Raw genomic sequence first — 18,104 nt, forward strand, 5'->3', positions numbered from 1 at the left:
CTGCTCTGTGAGGACAGCTCTAAGAGAACTGTGACTGGTCTCTGAGTACCTTGCTCGCCGTGAAGGAGGATTTCTGGGGTCTGGGATTTGGAATTGCTGTAAGTCAGCAGCATCGCTTTTGAAGGACATGTGAGCAGGGGTATTTCTCTGAGCATCCGGAAGGTTCCTTGCAGTGCACCTTAAAGCAGGGGTAGTCAACCTGTGGTCCTCCAGATGTTCATGGACTACAATTCCCATGAGCCCCTGCCAGCGAGCGCTGGCAGGGGCTCATGGGAATTGTAGTCCATGAACATCTGGAGGACCACAGGTTGACTACCCCTGCCTTAAAGCATTAATGGTTGTTTGTAACTCTGCTCAGTACCAGGCATGTCCAGGAGGAGGGGAGGGGGGCAGGCAGAATGAGAAGGGACCTCCAAGGTCATCTAGTCCAACCCCCTGCAGAATGCAGGAAACACACAAGTATTTTCCCACCCTAATTCCGTGCCCAGATGCATTTGCATGGGCTCGTTTCCGGAATCTTTTTTTTTGGCTGCTCGTTCCTAATATTTTAAGCCGTTTCGTTTCCTTTGCTTTTTAAAACTGTCGCTGTCCCTGAACTCCTTGGATGAAGGAGGGATCGACAGGCACCGATCCGGTCACCTCCTCCCCGGTTGCCTCTGTTCACATCGGCTTTTTTAGAAAGCTGCCGATGCTGGGCGAAAGCTTCTTCCTCCGTTCCAGCCACGGTGAAGTCACCCTTCTTTGCTCCCAGAAATAATGGCAAGATTATCGCTCAAGGAAGAGAGGGAGATTTATAGCTCCTGGTGTTTGCTGTAGGATGCGTAAAATGCCACTAGCTTGCACCGCGTTTAGAAAGGGGAAAAGGTCTGCCCAGGGTTTATGGAAGACAGAGCTGTCGGCAGCAATTAGCCATGACAGAGCTTCGGTGGGTAGAGGCAGTCTACCTTTGTTGCCGAATACAAGGGAGCGGGGAGTCGACAGTGCTTTCGGGCTTCTTTTGTACTGGATGGCCCACCGGTATGATGCAGAGAAAATATTTTGGGGTTCCTATAAGGGGAAGGAAAGCAGAAGAGCATAAGCCAAAGAGAAGCCGTGTTGGATCAGACCACTGGTCCCTCTAGTCCGACATTCTGTGTCACACAGTGGCCCAAACCCAGGTGCCCTCACTGGTGGGACCAGGATTCACATAGTCCTTCCACTGTGGGCCCCCAAGCACCGAGAATACAGAGCATCACGGCCCAAGATATAAAAGGAACCCTGTTGGATCAGGCCAATGGCCCCTTGAGTCCAACACTCTGTGTCACTCAGTGGCCAAGTCCAGATGTCATCAGGAGGTCCACCAGCAGGGCCGGAACTCCGGAAGTTTTCTCATGTTGTCCTCAAACACCAGGAATTCAGAGCATCACGGCCCCAAACATAACATAACAGAAGCCAAGGTGGGTCAGGCTAAAGGCACATCATCCAGCACTCTGTGTCACACTGTAGCCAAATCCAGGAGGCCCACCGGTGGAGCCAGAACCCAAGAAGTCCTCACACTGTTGTCCCCAAGCACCAAGAATCCAGGGAATCACTGCCCCAGACGGTGAGGCAGATAAGGCCGAGAGGGTTCTGAGAGAACTGTGACGGTCCCAAGGTCACCCACCTGGTTGCACACGGGAGAGTGGGAAATCCAACCCAGCTCTTCAGATCAGAGTCCGCTACATTTAGCCACTACCCCATGATGGCTCTCGCTTTGTCTCTCCACAACAGACACCCTGTGAGGTAGGTGAGGTTGAAAGAGCTCTGAGAGAACGGTGACTAGCACAAGGTCACCCGGCTGGCTGCATGTGGCGGCGTGGGGGAATGAAATCTAGTTCTCCTAATCAGACTCTGCCGCTCTTAACCGCTCCAGCCTGCTGGCTCTCGGGTCTGCTGTCTATGCTCTCCTAGCAAAACTTTCCACGTATTTTCCTCTTCCCGAGGGCTTGAGGGGGCACCGGTGCGGAAAAGGGCTTACGAGCCTCATTTAGCCGGAGCAGGAGGGCTTCTAATTCCCTCTGCGCTGGAAGATCCCCGCTACACCTTCCCAAGCCCCCTGGCCGCTTCCGCAGCTCCCCAACGGGAAGGGAAAGGACAAATTATTAACTCCCTCCCCGTCAGGTGGCACAGCGCCTTCACAGAGCTTATTACCGAAGTCCCAACCCCAGCGGGCGCTTCTGCCACGTGTTTCCTCAAGGAGGACGGACGGCACAAGGGGGTGATCGGGGGTGCCTGTGCAGAGGCAGGGCTGCGGTGACAGCCGGCGGTGGCCTGTCAGGAAAAGTGACAGGCGTGATGACGGGAGGAGAGCCCCAAGGGGAGCCGTTTCTTGCGGCTGGCAATGACACCGGTAATTGAATCCTGCCAGCTTGGTGGATGGCCCGCGCCCTGCCCGCCAAGGAGAAAGGAAACTGGGAGGGAGGCGGTTTGAGAACGGATGGGGAAAAGAGGCACCGTTCAGGTTCGGACGCAGGAAGCGGCTGCTTGCGGAGTTGGGTCCTTGGGCCTCTGTGCAGCATTGCCAGCTCTGACTGGCAGCTGCTCTCCAGGGAGCTCCTGCTGAGTATTTTCACATCAGTGATTCCCTAGGTTTTGGCCACGGTGTGACCCAGAGTGCTGGAGTGAATGGGCCATTGGCCTGACCCAACATGGCTTCCCTTTTGTTTTCTGTATTTTTCGTGTATGGGGGGGGCAGGAGTGGGAGGGCTTCTGGAGTTGTGGCCCCACTGGGGGACCTCCTGATGGCTCCTGGGGTTTGGCCATCGTGTGATCCAGAGCAGGGGTAGTCAAACTGCGGCCCTCCAGATGTCCGTGGACTACAATTCCCAGGAGCCCTGGGAATTGTAGTCCATGGACATCTGGAGGGCCGCAGTTTGACTACCCCTGATCCAGAGTGTTGGACTGGATGAGCCCTGGGGCTGACCCAACCTGGTGTGAGGTTTCTACCGATTGCCACAATAACTTGACTCAAAAACGTTGGGGACCCGAGACAGACAATTTTGACCGCGATGGACCAGTTACTGGATTCAGGAAAAGGCAGCTTCCTACATAAACAGCTGGCGAGAGGAGAGGGCCAGGCAAAAAGCTAGCCAGATGTTCTAACCGCTGCGGTTGGTGGCTAGAGCGCCACGGAAAGGAGCAATGCAAGAGCGCATTTGCACGGGGAAGACAGATCTTGGCACATTCACTCTTCCAAGAGGGCAGCCGAGTTGAGGGACGTCTAGTACCAGACACAGGACGGTGACGGCTTTTCGTTTTTCTTCTGGCACTTCCAGCGACGCTGGCAAAGAGCCTGTCTAAAGGACACTGCTAGGGTGAGGACACCCATACAATTTCCAGTGTGGCTGTGAAGGGTGAATGCATCTTCTCGACCCTGAAAACAAACTTATCCCGGAACAGGCTCTATTTAAAAAACAGCAACAGATCTGCAAGCGTGTAAGGAAGTCGCGTACGATGGGCATCTATTGGCTAGCGTCTGGAGCCCTGTCTGCTTCCTCCCTTTGTTCCCAGAGCTATTTTGGAACGGGCTTCCAGAGCACTTGTGAGGATCTTTTAAAAGGGGAGTGATGGACGCGCAGCTGAACGGATTGAGATGTAACTAGTGGCGAGATCTCCCAATGACCCCCCTCCCCTGTTGACTTGCAAAGTGTATAGGCGTAAGAGGCCGTCTGTAAGGTCATTTTCACATACTGCAGGAAAAGGAAGAAGAAGAAGAAGAAGAAGAAGGAGGAGGAGGAGGAGGAGAAGAAGAACAAGGAGGAGGAGAAGAAGAAGAAGGAGGAGAAGAAGAAGAAGGAGGAGGAGGAGGAGGAGGAGGAGAAGGAGAAGAAGGAGGAGGAGGAGGAGAAGAAAAAGAAGGAGAAGAAGAAGGAGGAGAAGAAGAAGAAGGAGGAGGAGGAGAAGCAGCAGCAGCAGCAGCATCCATATCCATTTGCAGAGGGTTGGACTAGATGTCCTGTATGGCCCCTTCTGACTCTATGACTCTGTGATTCTATGAAGAAGAGTTGGTTCTTAGATGCCGCTTTTCTCTACCCGAAGGAGTCTCAAAGCAGCTTCCAGTCGCCTTCCCTTTCCTCTCCCCACAATAGACACCCTGTGAGGGAGGTGAGGCTGGGAGAGCTCTGAGAAAACTTGGACCTGCCCAAGATCACCTGGCTGCCTGCCTGCCACTCCTCTAGGAGAGGTTTAATTGGGGGAATGAAAATAATTGAGTGAGTTTTTCCACGGTATTTTCATCTTCTTTTTGATTAATTATGTTGTTTTTGTGTCTGTGGTTTCAATGGGGTTTTATTCAGATACTTGTTACCTGACACGAACCGGCTGGGAATGGTGGGTAATAAATTGAATAAACAAACAAACAAATAAATAATAATAAACTGAACCCGGTTTCCCAGATTAGAGGCTTCCGCTCCTAACCATGACAACAAGCTGGCTCTAGAAGTGTGCATCTTATCACTTCCCCGGATCACAACTGGCCCTTCGTAGGACCCAGAAACCAGCAAAAGTTGCCTAAAAACACAGGCATGGTTCACAGGTCCAGGGGAACTAAGCAGCACCTGAAATGGACGGCCAGGCCCTCACTGCCCACCACTCATGCGCCGTTCAGGACCCCAGCGAACGTCACCCCAAAAGACTGCTCGGACCCAACTTTAATTTTACTCCAACTTTAATTTGACTGCCATTTCTCCAGGTGCCCTCTGGACTTTTATTTCCATTTTTGACGTATAAAAAAAGAAAAGCGGTCGCTGGCAGCGTTCCCAAGGCCGCTGACCCCTCCCAGGAGCCTCTTCGCCGAAAGGTCTGGATTCAGGGCCCCCCGTGCTGGGGTGGAGGCCCTCTGAATGCACCGTGACCCACCTCTGCTGGGGCGTGCAGAGAATTCCGGCTCCGGGGAATGGAACGAGGTGGGGACCCATTTGTGGCCTGCGCCCTTGCTGGGGATGGCTCTGCCATGCGCAAGGCCTCAACGGCATCTCAGACCGCAAGGAAAAAAGTCTGAATTTGGGAAAAGCCAGCGAGGGAGCCCAGCCTGGCTGCTTCCAGCTCACCTCGGCTCCACTCCTGGCTATGCCTTGCTAGTCCGGGGGCTACTCACTGACCCCGCGACGCAGCAGGTGAGCCAGTCAGCAGCCACGGCCCCCTCGTTTGGGCCGGGTTCACGCCTACAGCTCTGTGCTGGTGACTGCGCTCACCCCGTGGACCAAGAGGGTGGGGCCCAACCCCCGGGTGAGCACGTCCAACTGTTCCAAGTACCGCGGGTAGAGGCTGGTGTCCGCGGGGGGACGGGTCAAGTAGAGGAAGCGGACGGTGGGAGCCGAGCTCTCCTCGAGGATGAGCCGGTTGACGGCGCTCAGGTAGTCGTCCGAGACGCAGGCGATGTTGCCGGGGAAGTTGAGGCCGGCGTCGCTGGCCGCCTCCTTCCGGCTGTGCCAGTGGAGGGCCACGGCCTCATCCCAGGGCACCATGTGGATGTCCGCCAGGATGCGCAGGTCTTTCAGGAGCTGCCGCAGCTTGTCCTCCTGGCCGCGGGGCCGGGTGCCGCTCTCCACGCAGAGGAAGAGCCGCAGGTGGGCCCGGCGCCAGGCCCGGGTCATGGCCAGGACGCACGCCATCTGCAGCAGGAAGAGGCTGCAGGTGTCCACGTAGCGGGCGCTGTCGGGACGCAGCAGGTTGATGGGCCAGACGTCGATGAGGGGCTGGGCCCTCCACCCCAGCTCCTGCGGCAGCTTCAGCTGGTCGAAGGCTCGCGCCAGCAGGACGTTGCGTTGCATCTTCACAGCGTCCGCAACGATGGCCACGTACTCGTGGGGGGTCAGGCGCCTCCGCTGCGCGGAGTCCCACAGGGGAGGGAAAGGGAGCCACGCCGCCGGATCCTTGCCGCCTCTAAAGGCAGGGTGCTGGGGCAGGCCGTCCTGGGAGGGCGCGTTGTCATAGAAGCCCAGCGCGATGGTGTTGGGCCTCATGCCTCCTGCGGGGAAAGGAGAACTGCTGAGTGGAACGACAGGTGGGCCTTAAGACAGGTGGGCGAGTCAGCCCACCCCCCTCACTGGGGCTCTTGGGTGTCAGACCTGGCTTTTCTCTACACCGGGGCTGGGGGGGGCGCAAGCTGTGGCTCTCCAGATCAGGTGTAATCAAACTGCGGCCCTCCAGATGTCCATGGACTACAATTCCCAGGAGCCCCTGCCAGCATTCGCCAGCGAATGCTGGCAAGGGCTCCTGGGAATTGTAGTCCATGGACATCTGGAGAGCGACAGTTTGGCGAACGCTGTCTACACTGAGGAGTCTCAAAGCGGCTTCCCTCCCTCTCCTTGCCATGGGCACCTTGTTAGGCAGGTGACGCTGAGAGAGTTCGGAGAGAACTGGGACGGGGACAAGGTCACCCCGCAGGCCTCGCATATCCCAGAAAGGCTGCCAATCGCCATCTCTCCGCACTGCACAAATGTTCATTCCTTAGTTACCGATGGAACGGCTCACTCCCTGGCTCGCAAGTCTTCCGGATTCACGCGCCAACGCGCAAACGGTTTTGAAAGAAAATTTTCTGGGTTTACCCCACCCCCCGACAAACTCCTACTGGCCCCGCTCCCTGGTTGTGTTGTCTGTACATCCATTATGTTGTTATTGTGCTATTGTGTTCCCGAGCATTGTACCCGTACATCCTAGACTCTGTTATAATGTTTTAAATGTTCTAATGCTTTGACGCTCACAGCTTTGGGGACCCGACGTGAATGGAGAGGCAGCGGTGAAATGCTTCCAACAGATAAGAAATAAACACAGGCGCACACACACACAAAGATAAGATTAAAAGACGGTCTAAAATCCACACAAGCACTCCTAAAAGTAGAAGACGCCTCCCCCACTCTGGAGTCCGCAGCCCGGCCACTCACCCAAGCCAGAGATGAAGAGGAGCTGTTGGGTGCCGTGCCGTACGGAGTCGGACAGGGTCAGGTTGACGAAGGCCTTGATATTCAGCCGGTCCACGAGCTGCAGCCATGAGTCGGACTGGGCCGGGAGGGGATCGGCGGGCAGGGAATCTGAGAGCACGGGGGAGAGCGTTAGCAGGCCCTGAGACTCAGTGGCCGAGGAAATGAAGGCTGGAGACCTGCTCTAGCAGGGGTGGGCAAGGAAGGAGGATAAGCAGGGGGTGGGCGGGGGAGGGTCTGGCTTAGTGCTAGAGCATCTGCCCTGTGCGTAGGAGGTGCTAGGCTCTATCCTTGGAGGTGATGAGTTCTCCTTCTTTCTCCTTCTTCTCTCTCTCGACCTAACCTACCCCACAGGGCTGTTGTGAAGATAAAACGGAGAAGGGTGGATTATTCTAAGCAATCCTGAGAGAAGCGGGGTATAACAGAAGTCCATAAACGGGGCAGGGCTTCACCTGACCTGAACCCGCCTCCAAGGAGAAGGCTGTTTTGTGCGATATGCAGATCGGTACATACAAGGCCAGACTCGTGTCAATATGTGCTTGGATCTTCTGGTCAGATCTCTTTGGTGTCCATTCCCCGCCACTCTTGCTGCCTCATGCTCAATCGGACCCTGGGACCCTCAACCTCAGTATCGTCTGCTCTGACTGGCAGCAGCTCTCCAGGGTCCCTTTCGCATCACCCACCACCTGGTCCTTTTAACCGGAGACTGACGCGGGGGCCTTCTGCATGCCAATAAATAACCATCAAATTTTATTTTTATACCCCACCCTCCTCGAGTCGACTCAGAGCGGGCGACATTGGGTAAAAAGCACAATACTATCTAGCACATAAATAACAAGTGGGTCAATATCAATTGAGTTTTAAAATTGTATTAAAACCGCCTCCTTTACAGTTTCCAATCTTCTGGAGGGGTTAATCGATGTTCTGCCAGGGAAGGCTTGGTGGGTCCTCAGGCCAGGAGGCCGCCATGATGCTGCTTCCTGCACCTCCCCTCTCCCGTTTGCATGCGCGAGCATGTCTGCACACAGACCCTTAAAACTGAAATGGACAGGCCCGTGTTGACGGCCATCTGCCATCTCTGTTGGGCCAGCTGGTGTAGTGGTTAGGAGTGCAGACTTCTAATCTGGCATGCCGGGTTCGATTCTGCGCTCCCCCACATGCAGCCAGCTGGGTGGCCTTGGGCTCACCACGGCACTGATAAAACTGTTCTGACCGGGCAGTGATATCAGGGCTCTCTCAGCCTCACCCACCCCACAGGGTGTCTGTTGTGGGGAGAGGAATGGGAAGGCGATTGTAAGCCGCTTTGAGCCTCCTTTGGGTAGGGAAAAGTGACATATAAGAACCAACTCTTCTTCTTCTTCTTCTGTTAGAGCCCTTCCCCACCAACAGAGCCACCTGTTGGAATGTTTGCAAGCCTTCCGTGACCTCCGCTGCAGAACCCGCGGCCAGGCAGGGCCCGTTTCCCTCTGCTGCACTTCGGAGTCACACTGACGTTAGCCGCAGACGGCTCAGACCACGGCACGTCCTCGCGTCGGGGCTTTCGTTCTATTGTCCCATTTATCTGATTGGCAGAACCATTCTTTCTCCGGCAGCCTATTTAAAGATCAGCACAGGGTGTCCTGGCCTGAGATACCGGCCTCTTGCTTTGTCAAACTCCCCGAAACTCCAATGCTGACCCCGCTGATGAGGGCTGCAGAAAGCGTGGTTTGTGGCCAGCGGTCCGTTTGCAGAGGGGCTTGACAACTGGGCCCAAGTCACCCCTTCTCCGTGCAAGAGGTTCCTGCCCTGCGCAGACGTGCCCCTTGGGGCTAACCTACCACGTTTATGCTCTCCGATCTGCACAATCATTGAGATTTGATCTTTCTTTTTTGGCGCGGTTGAAAAATGAAATTAGCAATTCCCCCCTCCTGGTAACTTCTCCCCCGTTCAGGAAAAAAAAAAAATCCATTAGTCACCATGGAAACCAGAATGGCTCCAGGAGGGGCCAATTTACAGCCTTCAGAAAAGCGGCAAAGAAATCAATTTGGAGCACAAAGGACAGGAGTTAGGCAAACACGGGCCACCGTGCAGGGGGAGCGCACCCCTGTGGGGCTTGGGGTGTGTTTAGCTGGCGTCTGCGCACCTGTGACTGGGGCGGCTGTGAGCACGTTACCTCCCAAAGGGTCATATGCGGCTCGACATGAGCAAAGGCCTGATTGGCCAGTGTCAGCAACTGCTTGACCTCCAAGAGGTTCCAGCTGAGCGGCTGTGAAAAATTGTCGAGTTGCCTCATGCTCGTGTCCCGCACATTGCCGGAGATGACGATGAATCTGCCAAAACAGAACTGGTCGCCTGGATGACAAGACAGGTTCCGGGCCTTGTGCATTCATCGTAAGAACCTCAGAAGAGCCCCGCGACATCAGGCTGGTGGTCTATCTAGTTCCCCCACCTGCCTCACACAATGGCCAACCAGTTCTTAGGAATGGCCAGCCACAGAGGCTGAGGACTTCATAAGAACATCAGGAGAGCCCTGCTGGATCAGACCTAGTTCTGCATCCTGTCTCACCAGGGGACAACTAGGGAGGCAGGATCAGGGTACCGAGGCTGAGGACTTCATAAGAACCTCAGAAGAGCCCTGCTGGATCAGACCTAGTTCTGCATCCTGTCTCACCAGGGGACAACTAGAGAGGCAGGATCAGGGTACCGAGGCTGAGGACTTCATAAGAACCTCAGAAGAGCCCTGCTGGATCAGACTTAGTTCTGCATCCTGTCTCACCAGGGGACAACTAGAGAGGCAGGATCAGGGTACCGAGGCTGAGGCCTTCATAAGAACCTCAGAAGAGCCCTGCTGGATCAGACTTAGTTCTGCATCCTGTCTCACCAGGGGACAACTAGAGAGGCAGGATCAGGGTACCGAGGCTGAGGCCTTCATAAGAACCTCAGAAGAGCCCTGCTGGATCAGACCAGGGAGGGTCCATCTTGTCCAGCACCCTGTCTCACATACTGGCCAACCAGTTCCTCATCAGGATGGCCAACGCTGGGGCATAGAGGACTTTCTCTTTTGTTCGTATGTAACTAATCCTGTTACTGGGGAAGGGCATCTGTAGTGGGGCACCTGAACCGTTGCCCCAGTTCAATGCCCTGAATTTATATATTATAACAGGAAGAATACAGGTAACTTAGTTTAACAATAATGAAGTGATAACAACAAGCCACATGGAACAGTAGGAAAATGTTAAATTAACTCCTACTGATAGCCCAGTGGGTTGAGCGGTGTTATGGTGGGTGCCATAGCAGGGGGCTCAGGAGGTGGGCCAATTGGAAGTGGTGGTTCTGGTCAACCTCAAGCAAATGCCTGGTGGAGGAGCTCCCTTCTGCAGGCCCTGCGGAACTGTTTAAGCTCCATCAGGGCTCCGATCTCCTCTGGGAGCTCGTTCCACCAGGTGGGGGCCAGGATGGAGAAAGCTCTGGTCCTGGTTGAGGTCAAGCGGGCTTCCGTGGGGCCAGGGATCACCAGGAAGTTGGAAGTGCTAGAGAAGGGGTAGTCAAACTGCGGCCCTCCAGATGTCCATGGACTACAATTCCCAGGAGCCCCCTGCCAGCATTCGCTGGTGAATGCTGGCAAGGGCTCCTGGGAATTGTAGTCCATGGACATCTGGAGGGCCGCAGTTTGACTACCCCTGTGCTAGGTGTCTTTAGGGGGGTAGGTGGGGAGGCGGCTTCTCAGGTACACTGGGCCAAGACTGTGTACGGCCTTAAAGGTGATAACCAGAGCCTTCAGTCTGATACAGCAGGGGTAGTCAACCTGTGGCCCTGCAGATGTCCATGGACTCCAATTCCCATGAGCCCCTGCCAGCGTTCGCTGGCAGGGGCTCATGGGAATTGTAGTCCATGGACATCTGCAGGGCCACAGGTTGACTACCCCTGTGATACAGGACATGACTGCCAGACGCTTCCTCCCTCGGCCTCCGGTCCCTTACCTAAGTCATCCAGCTCCACGTGGCCGAGGACGTACAGGCCGCTTTTCTTCAGGTCGTTGATGAAGCTGATGAGCCGCATGGATGTCCGCGGGTTCCTGACCATCAGGAGCACCTGTGGGCGCCAAAACTTGACGTGCTCTTTGCGGATGTCCAGCATCAGCAGGTATTTGCGGACCTGGGAGGGAGGGAAGCAGAAGGGGGGTTGAGAGGACCCTGCAGGAGAATCCAGGCCTCCAAACCTTCACACACACTCTGCAAGTTTCCACACTTTTGATGGTGGATGGAGGGATTGGCTTGGTTGTGTAGATGAGGCCTCGAGGGTAATCTCTGCATGCAACCGGAGAAGTCACCTGGCCCGCTGCCCCTACAGAGGAAATTTACTTTACAAGGTTGTTGTAAGGATAAGAAGAGTTGGTTTTATACTCTGGTTTTTACTACTCTCAAAGTTTCTTTCCTCACAGCAGGTGGTGAAGAAGAAGAAGCAAGAAGAAGCAAGAAGGAGAAGAAGGAGAAGAAGAACAAGAAGAAGAAGGAGAAGGAGAAGAAAGAGAAGGAGAAGGAGAAGGAGAAGGAGGAGAAGGAGAAGGAGAAGGAGAAGGAGAAGGAGAAGGAGAAGGAGAAGGAGGAGAAGGAGAAGGAGAAGGAGAAGGAGAAGGAGAAGAAGGAGGAGGTGGGGGGAGTGGGGAATCAAACACAGCTCCTGCTTTTTTCCACCCGCAGAAGTCTCAAAGCGGCTTTCCATCGCCTTTCCTTACTCTTCCCAGAACATACACCCTGTGAGGTAGGTGAGGCTGAGAGAGCTCTGAGAGAACTGGGCCTGACCCAAGATTACCCAGCAGGCTGCACGCGGAGGAAGAGTGGGGACCAAAAGGCAGATTTCACCAGTTTTCGGGATCAGCCTCATGGACTATTTGATATGTGCAGAATATCCCTAAGAAACTATTTCTCAAACCTTTTTTTACCTCCTGTAAAAATGTTACAGAAGCTTTGCTCAAAGAGAACCTCAAATATTGTTTTGAACTGCCCCCAAATTAAGAGTTCAGGCCATGCTAGGAACTTTCCGGTAGCTTCCTGAAGGAGTTTCACGAATTCTCTCCACCTGTTGAAAGGGAACGACAACCCTGCAAATCATCTTGGCCTTCACGGTGCTACTGACTCAAACCCTCAGTTCCCTCAAGACCTTACTGGCTGCTGCTGGAGGTTCCACCGATACCGAAGCTGCGGAATGAGTAGACTTTGGTTCAGATTTTTACCCTGGGAGAAGTTTCAGACGCAAGGCCAGCATCGTTTTGTGGTTAAGAGCGGTGGCTTCTAACCTGGCAGAGCAGGTTTGATTCCCCGCTCCTCTACATGCAGTCAGTCAGGTGACCTTGAGCTCATCACAGTCCTGATAGCACTGTTCGCGCCAAGCAGTCCTCTCTCTCAGCCTCACCTCAGACCTCTCAGCCTCCCCTCCCTCACAGGGTGTCTGTTGTGGGAAGTGGAAGGGGAGGTGATTGTAAGCCACTTTGAGACACCTTAGGACAGTGAAAAGCAGGGTATACAAACCCAAATCTTCTTCTCCTGTCGGCTACGTCCAGTTGGCAGCCACCAGCTTTCCCTTCTTTGGCCCTCCCTGGATGGGGGCCTTCCCCCCTTTCTGCCGGCCACACTTGAACGGGCAGCGTGAGGAGGCAGATGGGGAGCGGAAGCGAACCACGGCAGCTGCCTGTCAGGCCCCGGATTGGCAGCAGGGGGGTTCTGCCTGAGTGCCCCACTGCCCGTGAGGCGCTGAGGGGATAATGAGGGGCGGCAGCCGCTGACAGGACCATATGCTGGCGGTTCCGCCTTGACGGGTGGGTGCGGCTCCGTGATGGCGCCGGCTTGTTAGCGCCTCAGTGGGCACGAGGAAGGCTGGGAGGGGAGGTGCCAGCTGGGGGCCCGGGAGGTTCCCTTCCAGGGCATTGACGTGGGGCAAGATTGTGCCCACACGCTTCTAGTCTTCAGGTTTCACACACAGACCCATTCCTGACCGTGTGGCCTGGAGGGCCCAGTGAAGGGACGATTGCAGTGCCGCCTGCTTCCCATTTCCCACCCCCTCGCCTCATACGGTCTTGGCTCCCACACCCCTTTCTGTTGCCGTCTGCTTCTAAGATGCCTCCTCCTCATCATGCCTGCTGCCTGAAGCCCCTTATCTCAAGGACATCAAGAAGAGCCCTGCTGGGTCAGACCAGTGAGGGTCCATCTAGTCCAGCCTCCTGTCTCACTCAGGGGCCAACTAAGTCCTCTGGAGCAGGGGTAGTCAACCTGTGGTCCTCCAGATATCCATGGACTACAATTCCCGTGAGCCCCTGCCAGCAAATGCTGGCAGGGGCTCATGGGAATTGTAGTCCATGGACATCTGGAGGACCACAGGTTGACTACCCCTGCTCTGGAGGGACAACAACAGGGCACAGAGGCTGAGGCCTTAATAAGAACATCAGGAGAGCCCTGCTGGGTCAGGCCAGGGGTCCATCCAGTCCAGCCTCCTGCCTCACACAAGGGCCAGTCAGTTCCTATAACAGTTTGCTACTGTTTTAAAGGTGGTGCTACTATTTCTAATCTGGACAACTGGCCTCTAATCTGGCCTCTATTCATTCTTTCTTTCTTTCTTTCTTTCTTTCTTTCTTTCTTTCTTTCTTTCTTTCTTTCTTTCTTTCTTTCTTTCTTTTTCTTTCTTTCTTTCTTTCTTTCACACACTGGTATCCTACTATTTGTGCAGATACTGGGAACTGAACCTTGGTCTTTAAGGTGCCACATTATTAAAGAAGAGGAAGGAGGAGGAAGAAGGGAAAGAAGAGAAGGAGGAGGAAGACGATGAGCTGGTTCATTGTACCTCAATTCTTATAAACTGAAGGAACGTCCAAGTAGCTCCTAATCGCCTTCCCTTCCTCTCCCCACAACAGCTGCCCTGTTGGGGCTGAGAGAGCTCCGAGAGAACGGGGATCAAGGTCACCCCGCTGGCCGCAGGTAGAGAAGGAGCGAGGAACCCGGCACTCCAGATTAGAGGCCTCTGCCCCGAACCACTATACCACAACTGGCTCTAAAGTCACATCCCCTGACTTCTCTTCCCAACCTTTCGAAGGAAAACGCAGAGCCCAAATTCGCCTTGGCCTGAGCTGCTGGCAGTTCCTGGGCTACGGAGCGAGGAAGGCACGGGCCCCTTCCCCTTCCCCTGAGCGCCAGCCGCTGCCTGCCTGTTTGTGCGCATTGCGTGTGTCGCTTTGACAAGCCAGAGCCCGGCTGGGCTAATGCATTTATGTGCTCAGCTGCCGGCATTAGTCTTCACTACCGAGGACATGTGTGTTTGATCAGCGCCCGTCAGGGCAACATCACCCCGGAGAGTAAATGTTATTACCCCAGACGCGCAGTGGAGAAACTCATTCTCTGCCTCCCCGGCCTCCCCCCTCCCCACCACGGCATCCAATCTGTCGCTGGCTTCGGGCCAAGCCCCCCCAGCTCTGCCTGGCTGCTAACTAGAGGTTGCAAAGGGAAAATCCTCACACCGTTCCCGGTCCTTTCCTTTATCTGCCTGCTCAGGGCCTCCTTTTCCTCCTGCTAAGCTGCCAGAGTGAATTGAAGCGGACGGACGCTTGCGGTCACCTTCCTGGCCCCGGCAGAACAGGGAAGATATTAGGAAGGAGGTGGAAGGGGGGAGGTCTCTGGGTTGCCAGCCTCCAGGTGGGCCCTGGAGATCCCCTGGGATTGCAATTAATCTCCAGACGATCGTTACTCTGGAGAAAACGGCCGCTTTGGAGGGAAGATGAGTGAGGTTTGTATACCCTGCTTTGCTCTGCCGAAGGGAGTCCCAAAGTGGCTTACAATCCCTTCCCCTTCCTCAGCTGTCACCTAATGAGGCAAGGAGAGTTCTTGGAGAACTGAGAAGGCCAAAGGTCACCCAGCAGGCCTCGTGTGGAGGGGGAGGGGGAAATCAAACCTGGTTCTCCATGGCTCTTAACCACTATGCTAGACTGGTTCTGTGTACCCCACTGAGGTCCCTCCCCATGTTCCACCCCCACATCTGCAAGATTCTCCCAACCAGAGGCTGGCCACCCCAATATTCTGTTCCTGACATGGTTGGTTTATCTATCTTCCTCCAGGAGGGATGAGATGGACTATTGGTCTGACCCAGCAGGGCCCTTCTGATGTCCTTAGGAAGTCCTTAACCTCTCTGCCTTGTTGTTGGCCCTCCAGAGGAACTGGCTGGCCCTTGGGTGAGACAGGAGGCTGGACTAGAGGGACCCTCCTTGGTCTGACCCAGCAGGGCTCTCCTGATGTTCTTATGAAGGTCTCGGCCTCTCTGCCCTGTTACTGGTTCTCCAGAGTTACTGGCTGGCCACTGTGTGAGACAGGAGGCTGGACTAGATGGATCACTGAGCTGATCCAGCTGGACTCTTCCTCATGTTGTGTTGAATGCTTTGGCTTCCCTGCCCTTTGTTGACTCTCCAAAGGAACCTGTTGGCCCCTGCAGGTATTAGCGCTTCTTGTGACCAAGCACCCGAAGACCCTGTACAGGGTGCTCCACAGTCCAGGTACAGGAGCCCTAAGAAGCGTTCAAGTCCAAGCAGTTACTCAGGATTCCTCAGGAGGTGGTCGGCTCTTCTTTGAAGCAGGGCCTGTTGGCCCCCTCACAGCTGTGATTCACTATGAATTTCGGTAGATGGTTTGAGTGAGGGGTGGAAGGCATGACCCAGTGCTCAGCTCTCCTGGCCCTTTCCTACAGGCCTGCGGTAATGCCAATCGCAGCTTTGAAGTCAGGAAGGAATATTCCCCTAGGCAAGACTGGTCTGCAGACCTTGGGGTTTCATTTTGTCTTCCTTTGGGCAGGGGGCGGAGTCGGGGTAGCTGTGAACTTCCTGTGTGGTATGGGGGGGGGGGTAGGACTTGACGTCCAGCTTGACGCTTCTGTAAGCCCCGAAATTCAGAACCTGGCCCGGTCAAGTCAGGTTTGGCCTGTGGGGGACATCAAACAGCAGCTGGCAAATAAGAATATTCCATTAAGCGCTGACGGGATTTTTTGAGTGCATGTTTTTTATGACACCAGAATTAAAAGGCTGGGGATGGGCAGTGGGCCCAATTTGTCGGGGCTGGGAACGGGGCCCAGGGAAAAGAGGCATGCCGGGGCTGGGGGGGGGGGGGGTGGCGAGGCACGGGGACGCTGCCAACGGGAAGGACAACCCGGCAAAGTGAGATGCAAAAGGACGTGCTCTCCTCTCCCTCCACCCCCCCGAGGAGAAGGGACGGGCGGGCTGAAAAATTAATTACTGAGCTGGAGAAATTGATCCAGACTGAACAGACATAGCTACCTGCAAGGGAGTCAAAAAGGTCCAGGACTCTCAAATTAGAGGGCAACCCTCTCCACCACCCCAGGGAGGTGAGGAGGAAGGCAAAGTTCCTGGGGGAGAGGGGGGGGGGCTGCTCATAACCCATCCAAGTTGGGAGCACGATGATCCCCTATTGCAGGGAGAGACATTCTTTTCTCTGTTTCTCAAGATACAAAAGTCAACGAAATTACGAGGCTTAGAACAGAGAAAAACTCCTTTGCTACCCAAAAGACTCATTCACACATGGAATTCACTGCTGCAGGAAGGTGGGGGCAGCTGCAAGCAGAGACGGCTCCAGGAGGGGATTGGAGCAACACCTGGAGCAGAAGCCCATCAATGGCTCTTGGCCCCAAGGTATAGATGAAACACTCTGTCTGGGGCAGCGATGCTCTGTCTACTTGGTGCTCAGGGGTCAAGAGTGGGAGGGCTCCTGCAGTTCTGGCTCTGCTGGTGGGACCTTGTGATGTCACCTGGGTTTTGGCCACTGCGTGACACAGGGGGTTCTACTGAATGGGCGACTGGCCTGACCCAGCATGGCTTTTCTTTTGGGAATCTGAATGCCACAGTGGTTAAGAGCGCCAGACTCTAATCTGGAGAACTGGATTTGGTTCCCCACTCCTCCACCTAAAACCTGCTGGGTGACCTTGGGCCACTCCCAGTTCTCTCGGGACTCTCTCAGCCCCACCTGCCTCCCAAGGTGCCTGTTGTGGGGAGAGGAAAGGAAGAAGGACATAAGCCGCTTTGAGACTCCTTGAGGAAGAGAAAGGGGAATGAATATAAGAACCAACTTTTCCTCTTCTTCTCTTAGGTTCTTACGATTAGCAGCAACCTCGTTCGTACGGTGACCCACCAGTCCAAATTTACTTGGCACGGTTACCCATATCCAGGGCTAGCCCAATATTTTTTTTTTGCAGCCTAGGCAAACTATGACCGTGGCACCCACCTTGTTCAGTATTCCCCTTTCTACAGCAGCCAGCCAGAACTTTGGGGGAAGCAAACACAAATGGTAGCTAGGAACCCCAAACCCCCTGCTAGGAACCCCAAATCTCTATCATTCTGACATACACAACTTTTGGAAGTAGAGGCTCCACCCCAGGCTTTGATCACCCCACTCTTCCCCAACAGCGCATTTCAAGGGTCTTTATTTGTTACGATTTTTTAACGAGGGAAACGCAGGCGGCTCTTACCTGGTGGAAGATGAGGGCCTGGCTGATGTATCCCCAGCTGCTGCTGGGCGACAGGTAGTGGAGGGCCAGGAGGAGGACGATCATGAACGCCACGCTGGCCGAGGCGTAGATGGGGCTGATGAAGAACACCATGACGGTGCAGCCTGCGATGCCCAGAACGCAGGTATGCCAGGTGAAGTACCGGAAGGTGGGCCTGGGGAGGGAAGGAGGAGAGCAGGGGTGTTACGGGGCAGGGCTTGTGTATCCCCAGGGCATCCGAGACTACAAAGGGGGCTGTGAAGAACCCCTCCGGCCCAGCTAGGATTGAGGGCACGAGTGTGGGATGCATAGAGTTGCCAAGCTTGTGGGTGTGTGTTGGGGGGGAACAGGGGGACAACTTCTGGAATTCCGATCCCACCAGTCCAGTGGACCTGCTAAGGGCACCTGGGTTTTGGACTTAGGAGGTCCACTGGTGGGATCAGAATTCCAGAAGTTGTCCCGATGTTCCCCCCCAACACACACGCACAAGCTTGGCAACTCTATGCATATATAAAAGATTAACTGCCACCCATTCAAGAAACCCTTCCAGGGCTACCAAAGCCCCCCGGGATTTCATGAAACCCTGGTTGAGAAAGCCTGCCACAGACGTGTGTGGAAGACTAGACTGTCCTGTGTTACTTCCAGGACAGGATCGAAGGG

At 54.8% G+C, this 18,104-nt stretch overlaps 1 protein-coding gene across 2 annotated transcripts in view; it reads right to left on the minus strand.

The window, feature by feature from the left end:
• Window positions 1–4,666: 4,666 nt before the first annotated feature.
• LOC143842846 (solute carrier family 12 member 9-like) overlaps window positions 4,667–18,104 on the minus strand; it is a 90,458-nt gene continuing 77,020 nt past the window's right edge. For both annotated transcript variants that reach the window (XM_077348105.1, XM_077348106.1), the window contains 4 exons: window positions 17,427–17,619; window positions 10,898–11,072; window positions 6,903–7,049; window positions 4,667–5,986 (listed from right to left, as the gene is read on the minus strand). In XM_077348105.1, the coding sequence (XP_077204220.1) occupies window positions 5,181–5,986; window positions 6,903–7,049; window positions 10,898–11,072; window positions 17,427–17,619 (1,321 nt within the window). In that variant the 3' untranslated portion in view covers window positions 4,667–5,180. The remainder of the gene's footprint in view (window positions 5,987–6,902; window positions 7,050–10,897; window positions 11,073–17,426; window positions 17,620–18,104) is intronic.

Source organism: Paroedura picta, chromosome 8 (assembly GCF_049243985.1).
Source record: "Paroedura picta isolate Pp20150507F chromosome 8, Ppicta_v3.0, whole genome shotgun sequence".
Classification (NCBI taxonomy): Eukaryota; Metazoa; Chordata; class Lepidosauria; order Squamata; family Gekkonidae; genus Paroedura; species Paroedura picta.